The sequence below is a fragment of the Dreissena polymorpha genome, chromosome 11 (genome assembly GCF_020536995.1).
Source record: "Dreissena polymorpha isolate Duluth1 chromosome 11, UMN_Dpol_1.0, whole genome shotgun sequence".
NCBI lineage: Eukaryota > Metazoa > Mollusca > Bivalvia > Myida > Dreissenidae > Dreissena > Dreissena polymorpha.
The window spans coordinates 7,475,192-7,498,792 of NC_068365.1; the positions used below are offsets into that span (position 1 = coordinate 7,475,192).

The following is a 23,601-nucleotide window of genomic DNA, read 5'->3' on the forward strand; positions in this document are numbered from 1 at the left end:
GCGATTGTATTTTACACGTTGTATTTGATTGGCCACTTGCATGATGTTATTTTGATGTATTTATGTCACCCGAATGCAATGACGTCGGTGAATTACTTTTAGGATTTATCACGATGTAATTTTTGTCATTTTTATTGATTTAAATAATACTTCGCTATATTTGAACCATGTTTCTATAAACTCGTCCAGGAAATTAAGCAGAAAGAAGCTCCAGCTGGCTGTGGCTAAGGAGGAACGCCAGTAGCTGGAAGCCATCCACTAATGGGTAGTGTCTGATCAACACTGCCGCCCGCCACTTAGAGCTTGTCCTAGGTTTAAAAGGGCGAAACACATGCAATGACAAGTGGTACCTAGCTGATGACATTAGTGGAAAGCAGTTTATCTGTATTTTACAACATGACTTCTGAGGAATCAGTGACTTCCAGGAAAGACTGGATGACAACCAGGAATAGATTGGTGATAACTGGAGAGACAGTGGACATCCAGGAGAGACTGGAATTGGGCATCAAGGGCCGGCACCTCAAGATGATGACTCCGTAAGGAGTAACCCACAGAACAGCTACAACAAGACATACAAAAAGATACCCCCAGGGTCTTTCGAGAGGGGGGGGGGTGGAAGAGAGATCCAATAGGACGGACACAACGGAATCGACACGGCTAGTACAACGGACATTGACAGGTGAGGCCTATACAGAGACAGCTCAGTGTGTTTGCGGGAAAATCTGTAAGAAAGCCAGGGGTCTCAAGATACACCGGTCTAGGAAGGGTTGTCAGCCTGATCCGGAGCAGAGACAGTGCACAGACTTGTCTGGTGAGACACAGGAGGACCACAGCCAGGAAGAACACCACAGTGCTGAGGATCTCCACGAATCTGAGGTGGAACAGGTGGATAAGCCTACAAGACCAGAACATGATCTTGGTAGCCAGGGCAGTCATACAGATGACAGACTAGAGCGCATCAAATGGCCAGCTATGAACGAGAAACAGTGGAAGGAGTTTGATGAGGATGTAGATGGCATCGTGGAACAGGTGTTACTTGGAACAGTAGAAAGGAAACTGCGGAGTATGTGTAGACTGATATATGCAGTCGGGAAGGAAAGATTTGGGGTGACACCATCGGAAAGGAAGCAGACTACAGTCGCCAAGAACAGACGGCAGATAGAAATAGAGAAGTTGAGGAAGGACCTTCGCAACTTGGGGAACCAGTACAGACAGGCATCAGAGCTAGAGAAAATTGGTCTACAGGAACTACGAGACCACACCAGACGCAGACTTCAAGACCTGAGGAAAGCGGAAAGGATACGAAAAGCCAGAAGGGAGAAGGCCAGACAAAGATCACGATTTCTTTCCAATCCCTATGGTTTTAGCAAGGAAATCCTTGAAGAGAAGAAAGCGGGACAGCTGAATTGTTCTAAAGAGGAGGTTGAAGAGCATCTGAAGAACACGCACTCTGATCAGGCGAGACATATGCGGATGGAGGGACATGAACGCATAGCCCCAGTACCCATGCCCATTGTTGCATTTACTGAGGGAGAACCAACCCTCAAGGAGGTCCAAGATATAATCAAGAAGGCTAGATCCAAGTCAGCACCAGGCCCAAATGGAATACCTTACAAGGTGTACAAGTCATGCCCAAACTGCTGAGACGGTTGTGGAAACTATTGAAGGTGGTCTGGCGTAAAGGAGATGTACCTGTGGAGTGGCAGCGAGCAGAAGGCATCTTCGTCCCAAAGGAGGAGGTTTCCAAGGATATTGGACAGTTCCGGACAATATCATTGTTGAATGTGGAGGGCAAGATCTTCATGTCAGTGGTTGCCAGGCGTCTTACAACATTCATGACCAGTAATGGGTACATTGACACATCAGCACAGAAGGGAGGTGTTCCAGGATTCTCTGGCTGCATTGAACACACATGCGCTATTAGCCAGTTAATCAGGGAAGCTAAGATCAACAAGACAGATCTCACAGTTGTATGGCTGGATCTAGCAAATGCGTATGGCACAGTACCCCACCAGGTAATAGAGTTTGCTCTGAAACACCACCATGTACCAGAACATATTCAGAGCATTGTCAGAAGCTACTACAGAAACATCAACATGCACTTCACAACAAAGAACTTTACAACATCCTGGATACAGCTTCAGAAGGGGATTGTAACCGGCTGCACAGTGTCAGTAGTACTGTTCATCGCCGCTATGAATCTCATCATCAAAGCCGGAGACAGGGAGTCAAGGGGACCGAAGACCCAGACAGATATCAGACTTCCACCACAGAGGGGATTTATGGATGATCTGACTATCACAACAGAGTCCCACATACAAGCTCGGTGGATCCTATCAGCCCTTAAAGATGTTGTGTCATGGGCTAGAATGGCCTTCAAACCAAGGAAGTCAAGATTTCTTATCTTGAGAAGAGGTAAAGTCTGGCAGAAGACAACACTCAGGGTACAGGGCGAGGATATCCCATCACTTATTGACAACCCCGTCAAGTGCTTGGGTAAATGGTTTGACACCACACTGGGTGATAGCAGAAATAACACAGAGCGCATCAGGCAGCAACTGAGGAATGGGCTTGCAAAGATAGAGGGAACAGGCCTACCAGGGAAGTTCAAGGCATGGCTTTTCCAGCATGGCCTCCTGTCCCGTCTTCTGTGGCCACTAATGTTGTATGAGATCCCAACATCGACGGTTGATAGCTTGGAAAGCATGATAAACAAGAGCCTGAGACGATGGTTCGGACTTCCATCATGTATGACAAGTATTGGACTCTACAACAGAACCGGAATGTTGCAGCTCCCTCTTTCATCAATTGTAGAGGAGTACAAAGTTAGTAAGGCAAGGCTCGTGTTGACCCTACGAGACTCTAGTGACATGAGCATTAGAAATGCAGGGATAGAGGTCAGAACTGGAAGAAGATGGTCAGCATCGAATGCAGTTGAGCAGGCAGAGAGTCGACTGAGACATCAAGACATAGTGGGAACAAGTTGTCAAGGTAGACAGGGACTCGGCTTGAACACTAGACAACCGTGGAGTTCAGCCACAACAGTCCAAAGAAGAGAACTTGTCCAGAGCGAAATCCGAAAGGAAGAAGAAGAGATAAGAAAGGTGAAAGCAGTCCAGATGGGGAGCCAGGGAAGCTGGACAAAGTGGCAGACAACAGGGAGGAAACTGTCATGGACAGATATCTGGAAGTACCAGTTTTTTCAACTGCAGTTCCTGATCCGGGCTGTTTATGATGTCTTGCCAACACCGGCGAATCTCCAGAGATGGGGGCTGATAAAAACAGCAGAATGCACCCTATGTGGAGGAAGAGCTACCCTGGACCACATCTTGTCCTCGTGTAAGGAAGCACTTGCCCAGGGGAGATACCGCTGGAGACATGACCAGGTACTCCGAGAGGTAGCGGATACACTTGAGAGACACAAGAAGAAGGCACGAGTACATGCAGGGGCAAAGCACATCAACTTTGTACCAGCAGGGACAGTAATGAAGGGTACAAAGGGAGGACATCCGAGTATCCTAGACGGCACAAATGACTGGGAACTACGGGCAGATCTTATGAAACAGCTGCAGTTTCCAGACATTGTCCACACTACCCTACGCCCAGACATTGTGATGGTCTCCGGAAAGACAAAGAAGATCATCCTGGTAGAGCTGACTGTCCCGTGGGAAGAAAGATGTACTCAGGCACATGAGAGAAAGAAGGCCAAGTACGAAGATCTCGTCCAGGAATGTAGAGAGGCCGGGTGGAGAGCATGGAACTACCCGATTGAAGTGGGATGCAGAGGGTTTCCTGCACCATCGTTGGGAAATATGTTCCAGGATATGGGAATAGAGGGACAGGCGAGAAAGCTGGCCATTAAGAAGGTATCACAGGCAGCAGAAAGAAGCTCCAGCTGGCTGTGGCTAAGGAGGAACGCCAGTAGCTGGAAGCCATCCACTAATGGGTAGTGTCTGATCAACACTGCCGCCCGCCACTTAGAGCTTGTCCTAGGTTTAAAAGGGCGAAACAAGCAATGGCAAGTGGTACCTAGCTGATGACATTAGTGGAAAGCAGTTTATCTGTATTTTACAACAGGATATTAACATTATTCATGATTATTTTTTACGACTGAGCTATCCATAAGCAACGTCGCCATTGTTTGAAAATGATTGCCGAACGAAGACTGGATTTCATGTCACGTAGACCGTGTCATCCAATGAAGGTTTGACTTATTTTCTGTACACGTTATATACCTTTACAACAGAGACCAAGTCCACCTGAGCAGATTGTTGATGTTGAGGTTGAGTACATCATGTAAATTAACAAAAAACATTTTGATTTTATATTATAATGTGTTTACAGATTTTATAACAACGTGTGCCATGGTATGTATGCTAATGCTTCGTGAAGCCATGTGCTTCGAGGTAAAATTGAAACAAGTCATGTTTCCAATGTGACACATACAATACCCAACACTTGTCCATGGTAGTACATTATGTTTACTACACTGCATATGTGTGTTTTGTGATTTAATTAGGTTCGCGAACGTGGTGAAATATTGTAAGTAAACGAGGTTTTATTGATTGACTCGCGATGTTTAAATTGCGTACGGAAACCATCTGCGGTGAATATTGAAATACATGATTTATAACAAGATGCCTTCAATTTGGCATTCATCAGCATAACACAATATAAATGCATTTGCGTACAGTTTTGACACTTTATACACACATTCAAGCTGTCGGTCTTGGCAGTGTTTAATGTAAAAACAAACATCCTTTCTGAAACACTTTTAAATCAATGTAAATATTTGGTTAAAATAAACAGTTTCATGAGAGCATAATTCAAAAGAATATTCAAATCATGTGATCGTAAAGCCTGTGTTAAATATTGGATCCATGAAACCCGTTGATATATCCGGGCGACAATTAGGAGCGCATGTCGCAAACGATTAGTCTTAAATAGACAAAAAGGTGATTTATAAGTTACTTGTTTTCCCTGAACAAATTGTTATGATAAAAACAAAACATCGCAATGCATCAATAAATTTATACCTGACTTTTCTTAAAGATTCTCCTTCTATAGCAATCTTACGCCGAATATTATAAGAGCTTCATGGCGAACAATACAACAAATAACAGAATACATAAAACCGGGTTTAATGCATGTGCGGTAAGTATAATCCTAGATTAATCTTTTCCTTTGAAAATCAGTTTTAATGCATATTCGTTAAGTATTTTCCAAGTTGATCATGTATAGCCTATGGAACGACACTTTAAACGTTCAGGTTTTAAAAGGAAGTATTTTCCTTACACAACTTTCTTTTAAATGCGGAAAGAGTTACCCTTGATAAGGATGTGCGGACCACACAGGTTACTCCTTACGCACGGGTATTAAAATAAGATTTTATAGAGACCGACTGAAATGCATTTATTTGATATTCTGGCCAAACGTTATTAAAACATGTCTCCGTTGGTACTGTTTTTTCCAGACATGTAATAACATTAGGTGTTTCCATGAATGATCCGTGTTCGTTTTCGTTCTGTGAACATCATCTAGTTAAGAGTGATTATTTTGCTAGCTGTGAATTGCGAACGAGAATCATCTGCGGTGTTCATAACACGATAAAAAATGTTTTAAGTATAATTTTATATTGTTTGAGGGGCGATATGTACATGTTTATCTGGTCAAAGTGTGATTTTCTGACGGAATTGTTTTAATGGGTAAAATACCAACGCCATGCTTAGAATGGGTCATTCCAGGGAAGTGACACAAATAGAATCATTTGTATGATTTGATTTATTTTATGTTGTTAGAATTTACCGAATTTGTTTGGAAATGTTATACTTGCTTCCAAAAGACCAGTGGTTATTCGCGTGACTGGCCAAAGATTTGTTTCACTTTATATAATGTTTGCGTTCAATCATTGTGTAATGTAAAATGAACTTGCACATGAATGTATAACCCAAAGTCACAAAGTGGCGCCCGAAGAACCATTGAAGTTGTAATCTGTGTCACTACTCAGGGCCCTTTAGTTGCTTTAATGTCTATTTATCCATGTATTTATACTGCGGCTATTTCATTAAATGTAAAGTGGGAACAATTTATTTTTATTGTCAAGACGAAGCATTACATCATTACTGTTATATCTGGAAGGGAAGACAAATGACAGTTTATTGCCAAAACGGCATAAATTATCACAAAGCAATATATTTGTATGTTGGTTTTATAGTCCAAATTGACATGGACCTCAATGACTTATTCAGCTCATTTGTTATTTACAGAACGTCCAATTTCAAACAGATAGATTCTTCTCCTTTTGTGTGACATTTACAACTAACTTTCAGTTGTAAACCATCAGAGTATAAGGATGGAGACATTTTGTAATGGCAAAATTCCACATAAAGACCGGTGGGAACACTAGATAAATGCGGGTCATAGTTAAAGAATTCTTACTATTTAAATAATAATTAGTTTGTAAAGCATGCATACGTTATGAAGTTTTGCTGACAAAAGCAAATGTAATTTGTGTTAGATTTGACAGAACTGATAACATTTTGCAAATACTGCGCGATACAAAACGTAACATTATACAGGCATGCAACATAAATAACGAATGGATAACGTTTATGGATGACGGGTTTTTCGGACTATATTATATGCTTTAAAGAACTAGATACAATCGAAATAGTGGCAATAATACCGCTTGTTGAAATATGTAGAAATTAGATCAACGTACTATTAACCAATTGAACGAATATAATTTTTATCAGAGGGGCATGCTTTTAAAACATTCTATAGATTACCACTGTGAATTGTATGTACCATAGCATGCAATCGGTATAAAAGAAAAAAATCGTTTCGATATGAAAGTTTATAACAATCCTCTGACTCCCGAATAGACAATAGATCGCATCAAGTCGCGCACGAAGGACATGGGATTTCAGCGCTACAAGTATATAATGACCGTGACCGATGGTCAGGACAGTAACCAGGGATTCAGAGTAGTTAGCCGGTGTCTATGGAACAAAGACACGGACAATTATGCCGAGGCTAGTTATAATAAAAATGGGTTGTACGCGGTAGCAGCGGTGTGCGCGTGCTATTTCGAATATTATTAATTAACTCTATAATATACGACGAGAATGTGTTCAATTTGTTCGATCAATACAGGTTGAGCCTCACCAATAAAGCTCGAAACTCGCCTTATACGAGAAAAAGGCGGCCGATAGGGAAAAAACACGGCCAATACGGAAAAAGGTCGGCCAATACTAGATTTAGCCAATAAGAAACTCGGCCTTATATGAGAATCTAAAATTTTGACAAATGTGGATGCCATTTTGAAGTTGTATGCTTAGTTCGGGTGCAAAAGTTTAAACCTTTAAAAAAATGCTTAACGTACTCAGCCCCTCATATGTTCAGCTCAAGGTTTTGACAATAAGAATAGTGCAGTGTAACCACAACAGTAAGGTTCAATATTTGAGCGTACATTAAATAACAACGCTACAATCAACCATAATCAAGCGTCGTAAGCAAAACTAATTCGAAATCATGGAGGATTTATACATTACAAATGCAATTTCTAATGGCAATAAGTAAGATTTCAATCCTTATTGTCTTTCTGAGTTGTATTAAAAAGTTAATTAATGAAATTGTCATTAATTAATTGAATTCATATTGGCTTTGTTATTGAGCTTCAGACAATACGGCTGTCTTCAGCTCGATAACAAAGATAATATGAATTCAACTAATTAATAACATTATAGAACATACGTATACAGAGTCACGCCGGGTATGCGAATACTTCGTTGTCGGATGGCACTTCACTAACAGAGAACAACAAAAGACACGCGCAAGAGGTGAGTTCTTCAGCTCTTTTGTATTAATGTTCTTTTTTTTGGTTTTTAGACACAGAACATTGTTTGTGTGATTAATGGTATAGCACTTCGTATTGCGAAGAAAGAAATTCGTGGAATAACGGTGAATTATTAAACAATAACGATTAAATTCCATCGATAATCAGCATGAATTGAATGACCAGTACATATTTTAACAAAATAAACATACTTGGAAATAAATCAAGAACGTGCTTACTATTCGAAATGCAAGATCAATATATCCAGTAATGTTACAACATGCTGCATTTTAGTTTACTAATGTATTTGAGAAAATTCAATGTTTACTGTTCATCCAGTTTATGCTGTTTTCCGATCGAATTTTCTATTTTTGGGGCAAAACTGTATCATTCTTCCGTGAAATTATGTATTCCCAATACAAAAGGATACACCATTTATCAACTCGACCATGTGTCTTGTCTTAAAAACTAATCTTTAGTATATAACTTTAAATATAACATAGGAACTTACATCTCGCGCGTGGCGTTTGTTGTTCTCTGTTAGTGAAGTGCCATCCGTCAACGAAGTATTCGCATACCCGGCGTGAGAGTGAAACATCCAAATTAAATGATATAGACCATTTGTGTTTTACTAATAATTATGTGAAATATTTTTATTCCTTAGCGCAAACTAAATAAAGTTTAAGTGATTTATCCTTATAACGGATTTGTTTCAAATGTTAAGCTAAACAGTTTTTCATTCTTTGTATGCTAATTATTTTAATCGGTTAAGTACGTCATGTATTCCCCGATAGCTTTTGAGAAAAGTTTTGCTATTCAATCATTGCTTTAAGATGTTGATCGTTTTTGTCTGTACCATCGCTTTCGGAAGACACCGTTGCCACTACTAGTGCACTGTCTCCAAGTGATTATACATAACAGTGTTGTCTATTTAGTAAGACAATGTTATATCAAAATGGCCAAATGCAACATATGTAAGCCACATTTCCCAGATAAGTGGCATGTGGCCTGTTGTTTGATAGATTGTTTTTTCAATGTTAATGATTTTTATTTTCAGATATAATTGTGCAATATATTTGTATATTTCTGGTTTCCATTGCAATACTTCGTTAGTGTAATTAAATGTTAAACTATGCTATATTCTTGATAATGTTTAATTGCATTATTCAGACTTTCATTCGTCAATACTCGTCCTATTCCCCTTTTATAATTGACAAATCTGGCATAAGAAAGTCGTCAAGGTAATCGTCATTGCTAGAGTTCAGTAATTGACTTAATAAACACTTCACATGCGAACAGCATGTACTGCTTAAAGTTCATTTGGTGTGTGGTCGTATTGTGTTGAGTGTAACAGTCGAGATTGTTTCTACACGACTAAATGATCGTTTGAACAATGATTTTTTATGTGTATATATTCCATTGGCTGATTTACATAAGCGTATGTGTTATTTAATCAAATGCTATCATACCAAGTGTTCAAGGTGCCAAAACAGTGAGTTGATAGCTGTTCCAAACTTCCAATGTGAAAATCATTTGCTGAAGTTTTTACTTTTATTCTAACACGCTGATCAAGATTTTCTTATTTTATTTTTAAGGTAGCGCACCTCTAATGATTTCCCGCGATTTATTTTACGATCATTGCCGATCTTCAATGATCGGTTATTTCCGAGAGATGCATTTTATTTTTTTCATAGTTCGAATTTTGTTATATGTTTACGTAATTCCTTTAGAATACATTATTTTCACAATAAATATTGACTTTGATACAAATATCATTTGATAAAAATACGATTTCGCGATTTCTTCAAAGATTGGCGAGCCTTTACTGTTTACTTATGAATATCTATTTTAAGCTTTCACCAATTTGAAGTTGTCGTGGCCTAGTGGTTAAGGCGATGAACTTCAAATCTTTTGGGATCTTCCCGCGCAGGTTCGAATCCTGCCGACATCGCATACTTTTTGCGACACGTTTTATTTCTTTTCTAACGTAATATGATTTAATATAGCATATATGCTATGGGTTTTTTTGTTTAATATGTTGAAATGTTTATGCACATCCTTCAATTTTTAAAATTAAAACAACGTTATGGCTAAATTGGGTGAATTACTTCTGAAAATACGAATGATGCATGTTGCTTTTTTGTTTTTATTTCAAAAAGTAAACGGTAAATCTGTTTATCTCTTGGTATTTTTGCTGTATATAGTGTTTCTATACAAACTATGTTTAAAATATAAATTAAATTATATTATTTCAAATTTTATGACACTTTGTTTTTAACCGACCCAATTTTTACTTGGCTGAAATCACTTACATTCCATGGCGCTCTTCCATAGATAAAAATTTGTAAAAAATAAATGTCTGTAAAAGAATACTTATTTCATCTTGTTTAAATTTTAAACACCTTAACTGCATCTATACACACCAACAGCATGCCCATATTTGGAAATTTGAATGAATTATGGAACTTTAATATACCCCAGGGGTGAAAATAAACTGTACAAAAGCTGAGCGTAGGGTGGTTTTGAAAAAAACGGTATTTTTTTTTTTAAAGCATGGAAAGCCTACCTACAAATTAACATGTAGTTCAGTGAAATGATGCTGATTAAGAAAATAATTAATTAGATTATATGAGGATATGTGTCCATTAGAGGTGCGCTACCTTTAAGACGCTGTAAACGTAATTTATGTAAATTGGATTTCATGTTTTAGTAGACCAAGCTGAAAAATAAGTCGTTCATTAACCGATGTGACATTTAAATAACTAGTCAAACGACATTTATTAAGAAAGTGTTAATATTTGAAAAACGTTTGTATTTGTTTTGTTGAGGAAATTCTGTGAATCTCAAACAAGACGTAATAATAGATTTGAAGACTCTCGACTGTGGCCAGTTTAAATCCTAGCCTCATAATTGAGCGAATCGTGTACACAATTTGGCACATCAGCGAGAAACACAAAACACTACAATACCGTTTAAACGTTCAATGCACAAACAAATAGGCTCAAATTGAACTGTATATTATATTGAAAATGATTCCTTTAAATAAACAGTTTGCAACCCATTAAGGCTTTAATAGTTATACTAAACATTTTAAACACTCCTTTTAAATATATCAACAATACGATTTATATGACGACTTCATACCAACATCAATGTTCTTATCTGCTCAACCATAGTAACACGTGATGTTGAATTAAAACAATTTGATTTATATTATATCGCCTCTCTGATAAATGATATCGCTTCGACATTGGTATTCCTCATATCACACTCAGAAGAACAATCTTCAGTTTGTCACTTAATGAGAAAGAGAGAGACGCTTTACAATTCGCTTGATAATCCCACTTTCCATGTTCAAATCATATTATATACGAGACCGATGACCAGCCGCTCGGTCGCTGGAATTGGCATATACATGAGGTAACTAAGACTTTCATAGAAGGCGCAAGGATTTATGTGGCCATTGTCTTAGACACTAAAGGTCACGATGCGCAAAGCATAACGTATCTTTTATTGATTGACTTCTATGAACTCAACTCTTTGCCGTGTGTCCTTCTTCCATGTGTAATGCCTTTACTTTCGGTATGATGTAGTTGTGACGTTCCATAATAATTCATTACGGTACAGTCGTTGCATCAACTGGTATTGCAACTTACGTTGGCGCATCACATATGTTTGAGTATAATATTTTGTTTGATGTAATATCTGTTTGTTATGCACCTAGGTCATTTAAATTATATGTTATAAATAGATAGAGTGGCTGTTGTTTGGTATCAGTTCAATCACACTAGGAATAATTCTGAAACATTATTTGCAGAGAAGGTGTTATAACCAACCGCTTGCCTCTATAACCACAATATATGTAAAATGAAACTGAACGTATCAAAGATCTTAGGGTTACCGAATTGGAACGGTTTGCGAAAATCATTATTAATTCGATTACATTAGATTAAACGTGACATTAATCATTACATGATATGAACAGAGCTATTGTAATGAAATGGTCAGCGATGGGCTTTAAACCGGTTTAAATGGAGATTATACGATTTGCATATGTTTTAAATTGTAATATATTGATAAAAATATGTTACAATAACACTAAATATATAAGCAAAAGTATACAATGAAGGCTAATTTCATAAAATGCAGCAAAGACAAATTAGTGCCCCGAGCCGATTGTGACGAAGATATGTCGTACATATTTTCCTACAATAACAGAAGCATTCGTCTTTTTATCGGCGTTAGTGTGCGTGTATCGTACGAATAGATATCGTTGCAGGAAATAAAAATGATCCGTCAAACTAAATTTAGATTCACATCGTACATGCATGATATTAATCCTGGCGAATTCGACTGTACAGACATTTTCGATTTCAGAATTAAATATCTTGCTTATTCCGCATTTTTCGACACATGTTCATCTTAACTTTTATTTTTATTTATATTGAAATATATGTATAATAAGTGTTTTACACATTTATTGTAAATTCATAATTATTTGACAAAATCGTATAATCTCCCTTTAAACTTCTGTTGAACCCTACACCCGTTCGAAGGCCACAACTGCCATCTAATTCCACAATATTTACGATATTTAAGAGCTCAGCATCATTGAATAATATTGTGTTTGTACGTGTTTTGTATCAGTAAACATACAACAGGAAAACCTTATATGACAAATATTTGGATATTAGTTAACATATATATGAAAAAAAAGAAATGCTACATTAATAACGTTCCATAATCATAACTTCAAAGCGTTTGTAACCTTCTGATCAACAATTCAGCAGATACGGGTATAAACGACATGTGTATACATTTAAAAGAAAAAGTATGCTTGCTGATGATATTCCGGGTTCGAATCCGTCGAAGCGCACATGGTCCTCTTTAATATGTTATCTAATGATCATATCAACGATTCCAAATATAAAATATACTACATTACCAGTAGTTATTTAATTCGCTGACTTTTTCATAAATGATAAAATATGTGTAGACATTCTTGAAAACTTATTTTCATCTACTGCATTTAACATTAGGACGACTTTTAACTTAAAAGGTTTTATTTAGTGTGGTGGTTCAATACAGTTGTTATTGTATAAATTGTCTTACATTTGATTATATAATGGATATTTATTATCTTTTTATAAGGAATGAGAAATGGTTTGATTAAACAAGCAACAATAACAAAATAAGCGATGTATACTCAGTTTAACTAAGAGCAGTAATAACTCATATTTATTGTACACGAAAATTACACGATGGTTCATTTATAAAAACCAGCATGCAGAAATGGCATATTGACAAAATTAGCACCACTAAAACCACGGCGAACATACAGGCAATCTGGAGTCACTGCCTTGTTATGGTCAATGAAAAGAAACACATTTAGCATCCGACCGTTGCCCTTGACCTATACATTGATAAGTAAAAACTGCAAATATCCACATACAACATAAAACACTTTTCAATGAATTAACTATTAACATGTAACTGGAACAAAGGAGGGTTGCTCTCTGATGCATGGCAAACAAAATATTTACAACCAAATCTCGTCATCAATAAAAAATTCAAAGGAAATATTAATATTATATTAAGGTTCAAATCGGTGTCAAGCGTTTTCATAAATGCAAAGGTGACAGTTATAACAATTTATATTAAAAAGATATGGTATTCAAGTTAATATTTATTACAACAGTAAAACAAACTATTGCTATATATTTGTATTTACGTGTAGTTTATATTTTTAACATGTTTCATGTAAGAGTTCATTCCTTTCTATTGATCGATAAATAAAGAAATCTTATTCAAACGTAAATAATGAATTCAAAAATATGATATGCAAACGTATCGTGACTCATAACGTCTTCTGTTGTGGTGTTTAACTATTGTATACTTGAATTGAAATAACATCAAATTATCATTGCCATGTATTACCTCGTAATGCCGTTGTTTCTGAATATTTGTGTGTTTTCTGATTTATTCTCAGCTTATGCTCAATTCCCAATTGTTTGCGTCGACCGTTCCAAGACGGTAACACCCATATTGTATCATTGCTTTTAATTGATTTTTTGTGTTTATCCTACTGTGTATAGGCAATAGGGCTGCAACGAATCCAAAAAATTTGTTCGGATCCGAATCCGAATACAAAATTGGTTTCTTCCAGTTTTTCGGATCCGGATCCCTCAGATAAGAGAAAATGATAATGTGTTGTCCAAATTAAAAAATCCATGTTTGAGAAGCATAATTTGACTACAAAACATTAAACATTTAATAAAAACCGGTTCGTACGTTAAGCCGTATGATTCGAAACCGCATGATACGAATCGTTTCAGACGGTTTATGACGGATATATTTTAAATGTATTATTTAATTTAAAAATGGATTTATTCAGTGAAAACCGTATGATACGGTTTACGCTAAACCGTATAATACGAATCGTAAACCGTCTTATACGAATCGTATCATACGGTTTTTGCATCAAACAGTTAAGCGTACAATCGATCCAAAAGTCAAAACCGTCTGATACGATCGTATCAGACGGTTTATGACCCCAAAACCGTCTGATACGGTTCTAGCTAAACCGTCTGATACGATGGTATGATACGAATACGACTTTTGGACCTATCCGTACGGTTTCGAATCATACGATTTAACGTACGAACAGTTCCAAAAGTCTTAAAAGAGTATCATACGGTTTAAAGCGTATCATACGGTTTATAAACCGTCTGATACGGTTCTAATTAAACCGTCTGATACGAATACGAATTTTGGACCTATACGCTTGATACGCTTACAAGACTTTTGGACCGGTTCGTACGTTAAGCCGTATGATTCAAAACCGTATGATGCGAATCGTTTCAGACGGTTTTTGACGGGTAAAATTCAATGTCCAATCAGCCAATCAGATCTTAAAATATATTGATTCAGTGTAAACCGTATGATACGGAAAACAACATATATTCCATGAGAAAATGAAAGAATCCCGCGGGAAAGGCCAACATCAAAAAGAATACATGAAAGAAACGTAAATATGCATTCAAATCATCAATTAAAGACCATACAGAAGTATTGTATCGCAAACTTTATTTAAAATATGCATATCTAAAACGAAAAAGGTCTTTAAATTCTAAAACGTTTTTCCGGTTTGCTGGGGTTTACATATTCTGAAATTTACGGTCCGACAAAACATCATAATGCATGCGGATATTTTATAATCATATTTGCAAAACGGCTGTTATGCCAAGATGATGATTTGCAGAATATAAACTTACCAATCACTTTCGATATTTACTTTTGACGAATAAAGTGATTAAAACGAAATGATTCTTCGATTTTCGACCCAAGTAGGGTTGCAATTACCTTGTGAAGGGGCTAGTAGGACCTGTAACTAAACTCTGGAACACACACACACGATTCTTCGATTTTTTGACGATGCTGCTTCAGCAGCTCGTCTAAGTTATCATACCATGAAAACATTCTTCACAATGGCGACCTATGTAAAAGACCGAGCCAGTCCGATTGATATGCTATTTTTCTAACCGGATTACCTCGCTGATAATCATTTATAACATTTTCCTAGCAGAGTTGTCGTTCGTGCTTCAACAGACAACAATGGCCGCGCCAGTCCGATTGATATGCTATTTTTTCTAACCGGCATACCTCGCTGATTATCATTGATAACATTCTCCTAGCAGAGTTGTCGTTTGTGCTTCAACATACAACAATGGCCGCGCCCATAAGAGAATCATGACACTCTGGTCAAAACTTTTTTACAGCAATAATCGGCTTGTTTGACTATTTAGAAACTGTTATTTAGGATATTTGAGTTATTAATTCACTAAATCTCCGCTTAAGACAACAATGGATGGAATTCGAAGGATATATTCGATGTGAATGAAGGACTTTCTGGATCTCGACAGCTTGGCACGGCAAAACTGGCATACTGGTATTTTGAGTTGTCAATTTAAGTCACATTTTGCTTTGTAAATTGTATTCGAGCATTTTGCGACTTATTTAATGACTTTGATACCCGATATCAACATATCATAGGGGATTTGCAGATCGAAAAGCTGTCCTGAAATTCAACATTGATTACAAACTCTTTATTGGTTTGTACTCTTTCTTCTTTCTATTTTAGTACTTTATTTCATTTTAAATTTAACTGAACTGTGTCACAGAAAAAGAGATATTAAGGCGATTGTGGCCAGTTTGGATCCAGATCAGCCTGCGGTCGCTTTAAATCTGTTTGCTTTAAAGCTGTTTTTTGACAATAACAAATACTTTAATTGGATACTGATTTGACTGCGCTTTTCCTGTGACCTGACTCAAATAATAGAATTGTCATTAATCAAATGATTTATTTCGAACATTAATGTTTGTTTTTCTTGTCCCCCGGATCAATGACTCCAGCACTTTTCTGTTGAGAATTGAATACAGCTTAAAGCTATGCTAGGGGGCGTGAGAGATGTTGCAATTTCCATTATCGCTTGATTGTTAATTGTCGGCTCGGGTACTGTTATGTTTACTTACATGTACCCCGGTTACGGTAAACATACTAAAATGTACCCGGGAAATTTAACGCTAAATCGTTCGTTGTCGGCTCTTTTTTTATTAATAATATATTCACATTTATGTCAATTTTCTGTACAATGGCCTCTATATTATCGGAACACTTACTCAAAAAGCATGTTGATGCACTTGTTTTTTGAGTATGTGTTCCGATGCTACCGCTTTGTTTACATATTTCGCTTACATTTTGACTCGCATAGGTAGAACCGCATTACCGCTTCCGAAATGTGTATGCATACAATTGCCTTTGAGGTATATATCCGATGTTTGACGTTTGACGGGCCGAAAATGTGCGACTGTGGGATAAGTTCCCCACAGGTACTACTTTCCCGTACCCCCAATTTTTTTCTGTACCCAAAAGTATTCGTCCAAATTGTGTTCGTACCCTATTCTCTTTTCGTACCCAAATTTTTTCTCATACCCAAATTGTTTTTGTACCCAAATTTTTTTTCGCATATTTTAATCATATCTAAAATGTTTGTACCCATTTTTTTTCGTACCAACATACACAATTGTGGTGATGTAGATAAACTTAAATTGATGCTTTTATATCCATCCTCCTCAAAAGCATCGTCACACCAGTACTATCAGTACTGTGATTGTTAAATGTAGACATATGAACGTCAAATTATATATAACTTACGAAGATCTTTCTTTAAAGATAGTATTAAATAGTTCATAAAGAGATCAATGGTCAAAGGTATAACGGTTATGATGCATTTAAAGCATATTCACAGTTGTGATCATATAAAAGCCGCGGTCAACATAATAAACTTCTTAATGTTTCCCGCATATAGATAAGTATACCTGCCTTTCACAATTATGCTATAAGTATACGGTTTCCGTTTATGTAATGATATAGTCCCAAACAGTTTTCACATATCTCGTACATTAACACTAGACGGTACAATCCATTGGTAATTGCGACAAAAACTAGGAAGATTCAAGATTGTTTTCTGATATGAAAATGCGAATTTCGGCCTAAACAGTACTCTCTGAACGTTTAAAAAATATGTATATATCTGCAACAAAAATACGGAACTAATCGCACTAGTTTTGTGATAAAAAACTAAACTTGGACACATAATTTAACAGTACTGGTGAACAGTTAAAAAAAATGTCAAAACAAAGGTTATAGATTCGAAAACGTTTTATTCCATCAAGCCAAATAACACTTCTTACTACATATATGAAGAATATTACTAAACATATGTTTTTTTACTTGTAACCAGTAATCGACATTCTAAAATTCGAAAGATTTTGAAAAAAAAACTTGCTTTACCGACGTACCGTTTTTACAACGTTAAACATTAAAAAGCCGAGTGAGTTCGTGGTGTTTTTGTAGAGTGACTGCTAAGGCATCTAGAGACCGCGAATAAAATACCCAGGCCAGGTACAGTTTTGTAATCATATGATTTCCTTGCCATAAATATATCGTACAACTATTTTTAAATCAGGTCTATTTGTGACTTAATGTAATGTGTTCTGTTTTAACACTATTCAAATACGTTCTTAGACTTCTTGGCCCATTGTTTGCAGTGGAGCGTTTGAAATATTTGATTACATTTGGTACATAAGCTTTTGTGTGTGAAATGATTTTTGTGTAAAAAACATTGAGTGAAAAGGTTTTAAAAGAATTTGAAAACCTTGGCATCGGTTCAGATAAAATTGAAAAAAATGCATGTTAATGTTTTAGTGTATGTTGACATAAACAGATTAACCTAAACATAAATATGACGAATGCATTTCAAACAGTAAAGTAAAACCATGTTCATGTTTGTTATACAGGACACTTTAAATCATCACGTTTAGACTGTTCTGTTTTCAAAATATGACGCTAATAAAAACATTTTCCCCTAAGATTATTTCTTCCCATTACGAGCAGAAGAGCTTTACGCATGATAGTTACGTACGGAGTCACTCCTCTTTTTTTAAATTTCACTCCTCTTTTTTCTATTTCGTGGCCACGAGTTAGCTAAGTCGGGATCTCGAGATACGAAATGGAAAAAAGCACTCTTCTTTTTTCTATCTCACGGCCACGAGTAAGCTAAGTCGGGATCTCGAGATCACGAAATGGAAAAAAGCACTCTTCTTTTTTCTATCTCACGGCCACGAGTTAGCTCAGTCGGGATCTTGAGATTACGAAATGGAAAAAGCACTCCTCTTTTTTTCTATCTCGTGGCCACGCGTTAGCTATGTCGTGGCCACGAGATAGAAAAAAAGGAGTGCAAAACTAAATAAAAGCGGCTTACAATTAAAAAAAGAGCGGTGCAGTTAATAAAGACAGAGTGCACTAAACAAAAGAGGAGAGAATTTTCGCTATCTCGAGATCCCGAGTTACTCAGCCAATCAAATTTTGCGTAACATGTGTAAATATTCTGTACGCATATATATATAGCTGGTCAAAGCAGGCAAGGCTCTGATATAACATAAAATACCTCTATTAGTACTACTATTACTGCTACTACTACTGCTGCTGTTGTTTTTGCTGCTATTACTACTACTACTACTATTACTACTACAACTACTACTACTTCTACTACTACTACTACTACTACTACTGCTACTACTACTACTACTACTTCTACTACTAGTACTACTACTACTTTTACTACTAATACTACTACTTCTACTACTGCTTCTACTTTTACTACTACTACTACAACTACTAAGACTACCACTTCGACGACGACTACGACAACCGACGACTAACGGACGACCAACCGATGGACGACGACCGACCGACCGATTTTTGGACGAGGGACGACCGACGGACGACGCTGGATGGACGACCGGAAGACGGACGAAAGACGACCGACAGACGACCGACTGACGACCGGACGACGACCGACGGATGACGACGACTACGACTACAAATACTACTACAAATACTACTACTACTACTACTACTACTACTACTACTACTACTACTACTACTACTACTACTACTACTACTACTACTACTGCTACTACAACTACTACTACTACTACTTCAACTACTACTACTACTACAACTACTAGCAACAGCAGCCATAGCAGTAGTAATAGTAGGAGGAGGAGAAAGAGGAGGAGCAGTAACAGCAGTATCGATATTAGTAATAGTAGTAGTAGTAGTAGTAGTTCATATAGTTTTAATAGTAGTAGTAGTAGTTCAAGTAGTTTTAATAGTAGTAGTAGTAGTAGTAGTAGTAGTAGTAGTAGTAGTAGTAGTAGTAGTAGTAGTAGTAGTAGTAGTAGTAGTAGTAGTAGTAGTAGTAGTAGTAGTAGTAGAAGTAGTAGTAGTAGTAGTAGTAGTAGTAGTAGTAGTAGTAGTGGTAGTAGAAGTAGTAGTAGTAGTAGTAGAAGTAGTAGTAGTAACAGTAGTAGTAGTTGTAGCAGCAGTAGTAGTGGTAGTAGTAGTAGTAGTAGTAGTAGTAGTAGTAGTAGTAATAGTAGTAGTAGTAATAGTAGTAGTAGTAGTAGTAGTAGTAGTAGTAGTAGTAGTAGTAGTAGTAGTAGTAGTAGTAGTAGTAGTAATAACAGCAGCAACAACAACAACATCAGCAGTAGTAGTAGCAGTAATAGTAGTACTAATAGAAGTATGTTATGTTATATCAGAGCCTTGTCTGCTTTGACCAGCTATATATATGCGTAGAGAATATTTATACATGTTTCGCAAAATTTGATTGTCTGACTAACTCGGGATTTCGAGATAGCGAAAATTCTCTACGCTTTTGTTTAATGCACTCTGCCTGTATTTACTGCACCGCTCTTTTTTTTATTGTACGCCGCTCTAAGTTAGTTTTGCACTCCTTTTTTTCTATCTCGTGGCCACGACATAGCTAACTCGTGGCCACGAGATAGAAAAAAGAGGAGAGCAATTTAAAAAAGAAAAGTGCATGTCACCTCTATGCCACCGTAGTTACGTGAATGTTGTGGAAATCTTTTAAAATTATGACACCTGATTTCATCATAACGGTCGATACGGGTTGTTATTGAAAATGCGTCAGCTTTTTTTGTACCCACTGGTAAGTTGGTCTTTCCAATGTCAGGCCCATTTTTGAATGGGTCTATTGGTAACGACGTTAAAATTCCTGCCCTCATGAAAACCAACCGGTTGTCGCTTATTACGTTGCTATAAAACGCTAACACAAAATAATATATCACTTAAGTTCAAAGAAGTGGACACATTAAGAAACTATACTTGGCCCTATGTATGTGTTTTACGTTGTTTGAAAATATTTGTTCAGTTCGTTTAGAGTTTGCGAACCTCTGGACTTCCAAGTCTATTCCTTTCTATGCAACTTATATTGCATTAAATATTCAAATTTTGTGCTATATTTCAAAGATCAATATGATATACGTGTGTCTTATGGTCGTTTTAAGAAAAAGATTTCACAATAAAAGGTTTACATGATTTTTGACAAAAAATGTGTGGACCTCACGTTATTCCATTAGACATAAGTGTTCATAAACAATCACTTGATGTATACATTGGCTAAATTTTACTATTTTAAATAAAAATCCTTGGAGGTATAATGATTTTTTATTTTTTTTATTGACTTATTGTATTGTCTTATCCCATTTGTAAATGCAATAGTTTGATTAACGAGGAGAAAGGAGACATTTTCATTTGTAATGATCATCTTTTGTATGTTGAGGTTCATTACTCCTAAATTGCGTAAAATATATAAGAAATAACCATTGTATTTAAGTCCGGGGAAACGTCCGATCTAACAGCTAACACACTTGGAGATTACGAATATTTAATAAAAATGAAATAGAAAGTTCATGCTTCGGACCATTGATTATATTGTAGAGTGAAAACTAACTATGTTTATTATGATGCTTATACCATTATGTCATAATAACGTGGCAGATGCTTTAAGCATTTATTCAAATAAAAGGTTACATTTGTAAGACAACAGTAAAACAGTTAAACATGTTTACTAAAAAAGGTCAAAAGGACAAGTGATAGCATTACACGAACATATTTACCATAATGTGCATTTTGTTAGTACGACTTGGTGGAAATATCAATTTTTTATATTTTGAATATATTCTACAAAACAACGATCGCGTTTTGAAAATCAGTACAGAGCAAACAATTGCATTATAACGGATGACTTGCGGGAGAAATGCCATGCGTTTTAATGATTACCTTATTCTCAAAAGTGTCAAATTGATCATTGGACATGAACAAATAGAGATACGTTTGGCAAAACTAATAATAAGTGACCAATTTGAGACCATAAACAAGATAGTTTATGTTGCAATATTGTCCAGTGCTTTTGAATATTAATCAACATCGTATGGCGTAATAAGGCGACTTAAAGTACAGTACGGTTCCTCTGCCACTAAATACAAGTATATTATAATAAGAAGAAGCTAACTTATGTAAATCAAAACAAAATAAACATTTTTAGGAAACCAAATATGCTACTACTTTGACCACTGCGACTCTGCACGAAACCTCAAATTTTGACGACACGCATTTAATGATTCTTTACCAATAATTAAAACAAACGGAGAATATTAGTGAGTGTACTAATTAAATAAAGTTCTCTGAGTGATATAAAATGTTAAGCAACTTAGGGATTTTACAAAAGATAATTAGAAAATTCAGTCCATCCTTTTTTTAGTAACTTACACAAGCATTTTACCTGATAATTTCGCATACAAGGAATACATTTTTATCCGATACATTATATTGTCGCAGCTTACAATATTGTTATACAATTTCCACTCGCTCTTGAATTCCTGACTATTACATAATAATTTGTTTGAGCGATGTAAAATCAAAATTTGCCTTCCTACGGATAATATTTACCAACACCTGAATACATTTCCACCCTTATAACTTACTCAGAATGCCTCTACAATCGTGTTTATCACAAACATGTATTCCTTGAACATAAAGAAGTGAAACTCCAGCTGCTTGAGCAGTATTGAAATCTTATTATAAACAATTAGTTGGTCCTTTATTTAAGGCAAGTGGCCGATTACCCAAACAGTACAATTACTGTTAGAATTGTACATCATCCTGTTGACCGATGTTTAAGTGTAGATTACCATGCTCATGAGTGTGAGGACATTTAATATGTGCATACTTTCTACCCATATCGATATAACTTTGTGAAACAATTACAACAAACCATTATACCAATATGTCAGGTAAAGAAATATTTTACAGACAAGTATCAATATACCGCTTTGCTGAAGTAAGTGAGCTATCAATACTGACCATATTGTTACGGAAATAAGCCCTGTGTCTGTATTAGTTTGTGCGATGATCACTGTCTCAGACGTCATTTGAATTCAGAAAAGCATGATTGTACTCAGCTCGTAAACCCCATCACAAAACGTTAGAAACTTAATTGGGAGACAATGATAAATATTATCACTTAAAAAGTCATTTAAAACGATGCAGTTTGACGTTCCGATGTTTGCTTGTTTGATTTTCTGATATCTGCGAGTTAATGACCCGCTCCCTGTTATCTCAAAGCACACACATCCGTCATTAAATGCAATCAAATTAACGATATGTGTAAGCAGTAGTAAACAGCGTGGTATAAACATTTGGTATCCTTGAACTTTACGTAAATATATCCCAACAGCCGCAATGGAATGCATATGTATTTTAGGAATTGCTGGATTTGTTTCAAGCCAAACAATTGTCGGAAAAAAATGATTCTTTGTCGCAAGACATTGGGTCGTATAACGAGTTTGTTTGGTCATAACATAACTGTCTATGCGATTGCAAAAACAAAGTGATGTTTTAAATGAATACAATTCTGAAAATCATGAACGACAGTATAGATATGTATATACCATGATTAACATTATTATGTTGTTTCCACTTCTTTTCCCTGACAATTCACTGAAAAAAACCTACTTTTGTGTAAGATTCATTTCTGAGATACTAGGAAAATGTAATATAGACTATATTTCAAATGGACACGATTGTAAAATAAATCAATAGGCTCATTTGACATTTACGAATTAATAAATTACTGCACTGAATGACCTAAACATCTGAATATAATATTTGCCATTGTTCTTTATTTTAGTAACTTTGATATCTCAAATAACTACATTGACAATATATCCGGTCTCCAACAAGTTCTCTCTTGTATTATTTTGTGTCCAAAAGTGTCGATTCAGATGATAAATCATGTTAAAATCATAAACTGGAGATAAGTTACCGTTTGTTT

The 23,601-nt window shown here is 36.2% G+C and overlaps 1 protein-coding gene across 1 annotated transcript; it reads left to right on the forward strand.

Annotated features, from left to right (window-relative positions):
• Positions 1-396: 396 nt before the first annotated feature.
• On the forward strand, positions 397-3,950 carry LOC127851227 (uncharacterized). The gene is made up of 3 exons (XM_052384844.1): positions 397-502; positions 680-1,617; positions 1,668-3,950. The coding sequence occupies exons 1-3, from the start codon at positions 397-399 to the stop codon at positions 3,948-3,950; spliced, it is 3,327 nt and encodes a 1,108-aa protein (XP_052240804.1).
• The last annotated feature ends 19,651 nt before the right edge of the window (positions 3,951-23,601 follow it).